Genomic DNA, 1253 nt, shown 5'->3' with positions numbered 1-1253 from the left:
CCCCGGGGTGCTCAGCCGCCGCCTCCCCCAGCAGGAAAATGGCCACGAGCTTCCTCCTGCACGAGAAGGTCTGGTTCGACAAGTTCAAGTACGACGACGCGGAGAGGAGGTTCTACGAGCAGATGAACGGGCCCGCGGGCGGCTCGGCCCGGCAGGTAGGCCACGCCTGACCCCCGCGGGCGGCCGCGGAGTCGGCACGAGCAGGACACGTGTCCCCTCCGCCCGCAGGAGGACGGCGCCAGCGTGATCCTCCGGGACATCGCGAGGGCCAGAGAGAACATCCAGAAGTCCCTGGCCGGAGTGAGTGTGTGGCCGCGGCCCCGGGCCCCGTCGGGGCCACCGCCCTGTCCAGGCCGTGTCCAGCCCGGGGCCGTGTGTGCGTGCACCCAGCCCAGCCAGGGGGGTGCCCGACAGTGCCCCTTGTGGAAGCCCCGGTGGGGGCCCCAGACGCCCCACCAGGCTCGGGCGGGGTTTCGGGGCCCGGGGCCGGGCTCCCCCGCAGGCCAGGGGTGTTCCCGCCTCCTCGGCCTCAGGCGCCTGACCGGCCACCCCTGCGTGGGCCCAGGGTGCGGCCTGCTGGCCCCAGACCTGCCCCACCTTCCCGCCACCTCCACGCCCGTAGCTGGGTCGGCACCGGGCGCCGCTTGGGGGTGGCGGCTGGCGCCGGCCCCGGCTGCCCCTCAGGCCTGGAGGTCTCGGAGCCTCTGGCCAGGGCTCGCGGTGTCCAGCGCCCTGCGGCAAAGACCGTCGCTCACCTTAACCCGGTGATTCCGGGGTCCTCTCCAGGCCAGCAGCCCGCGGGGGCCACGGGCGGGTGTGGTGCCTCCGCCGTCCTGCGCGGGGGGAGGTCAGCTGGGGCGGCAGAGGTAGCTCCCTGCACCCACAAGCCGCGGCCGGGAGTGGGACGCCGTCGGGGTGCTCGGTGTCCTCGCTGGCACCCCCGCGTGCGCGGCTGGGTCGCGGCCCTCGGGTGGCCCTGGAGGCGGAGGCCGGCTGCCCTGGCGGCAGCCCCGGGAGCTGGAGGGCGGCGGCACAGCCCGGCACCTCAGCCGCTCTCCCTCCCGTTCCAGCTCCGGGCAGCGCTGTCCAGCCCCCCTGAGGGCCCTGGCCGGGCCGCCCCAGGGACTGTAAGTCCTCTGCTTGCCCCCGCCGGCCTGGCACCACGGCGAGGCTGGAGCCCTGTGTGGGAGCTTCTTGCTTGGCTGAGAGTGGGGGTGGCCTGCCGCCCCCCAGAGACGCGCCCTGGGGCCGTG

General features: G+C 75.5%; 1 protein-coding gene across 1 annotated transcript; it reads left to right on the top strand.

The window, feature by feature from the left end:
- Nucleotides 1–6: 6 nt before the first annotated feature.
- On the top strand, nucleotides 7–1247 carry LOC105854694 (elongation factor 1-delta-like; the record flags this gene model as incomplete). Its single annotated transcript, XM_012734992.1, has 3 exons — nucleotides 7–155; nucleotides 229–300; nucleotides 1071–1247. Coding segments are annotated over exons 1-3 (366 nt in total), but the record flags the coding sequence as incomplete, so codon positions are not given.
- Nucleotides 1248–1253: the final 6 nt, after the last annotated feature.

The sequence above is a fragment of the Condylura cristata genome, unplaced genomic scaffold (genome assembly GCF_000260355.1).
Source record: "Condylura cristata isolate star-nosed mole 26May11 unplaced genomic scaffold, ConCri1.0 scaffold00455, whole genome shotgun sequence".
Classification (NCBI taxonomy): Eukaryota; Metazoa; Chordata; class Mammalia; order Eulipotyphla; family Talpidae; genus Condylura; species Condylura cristata.
This window is presented reverse-complemented; position numbering and strand designations above follow the sequence as displayed.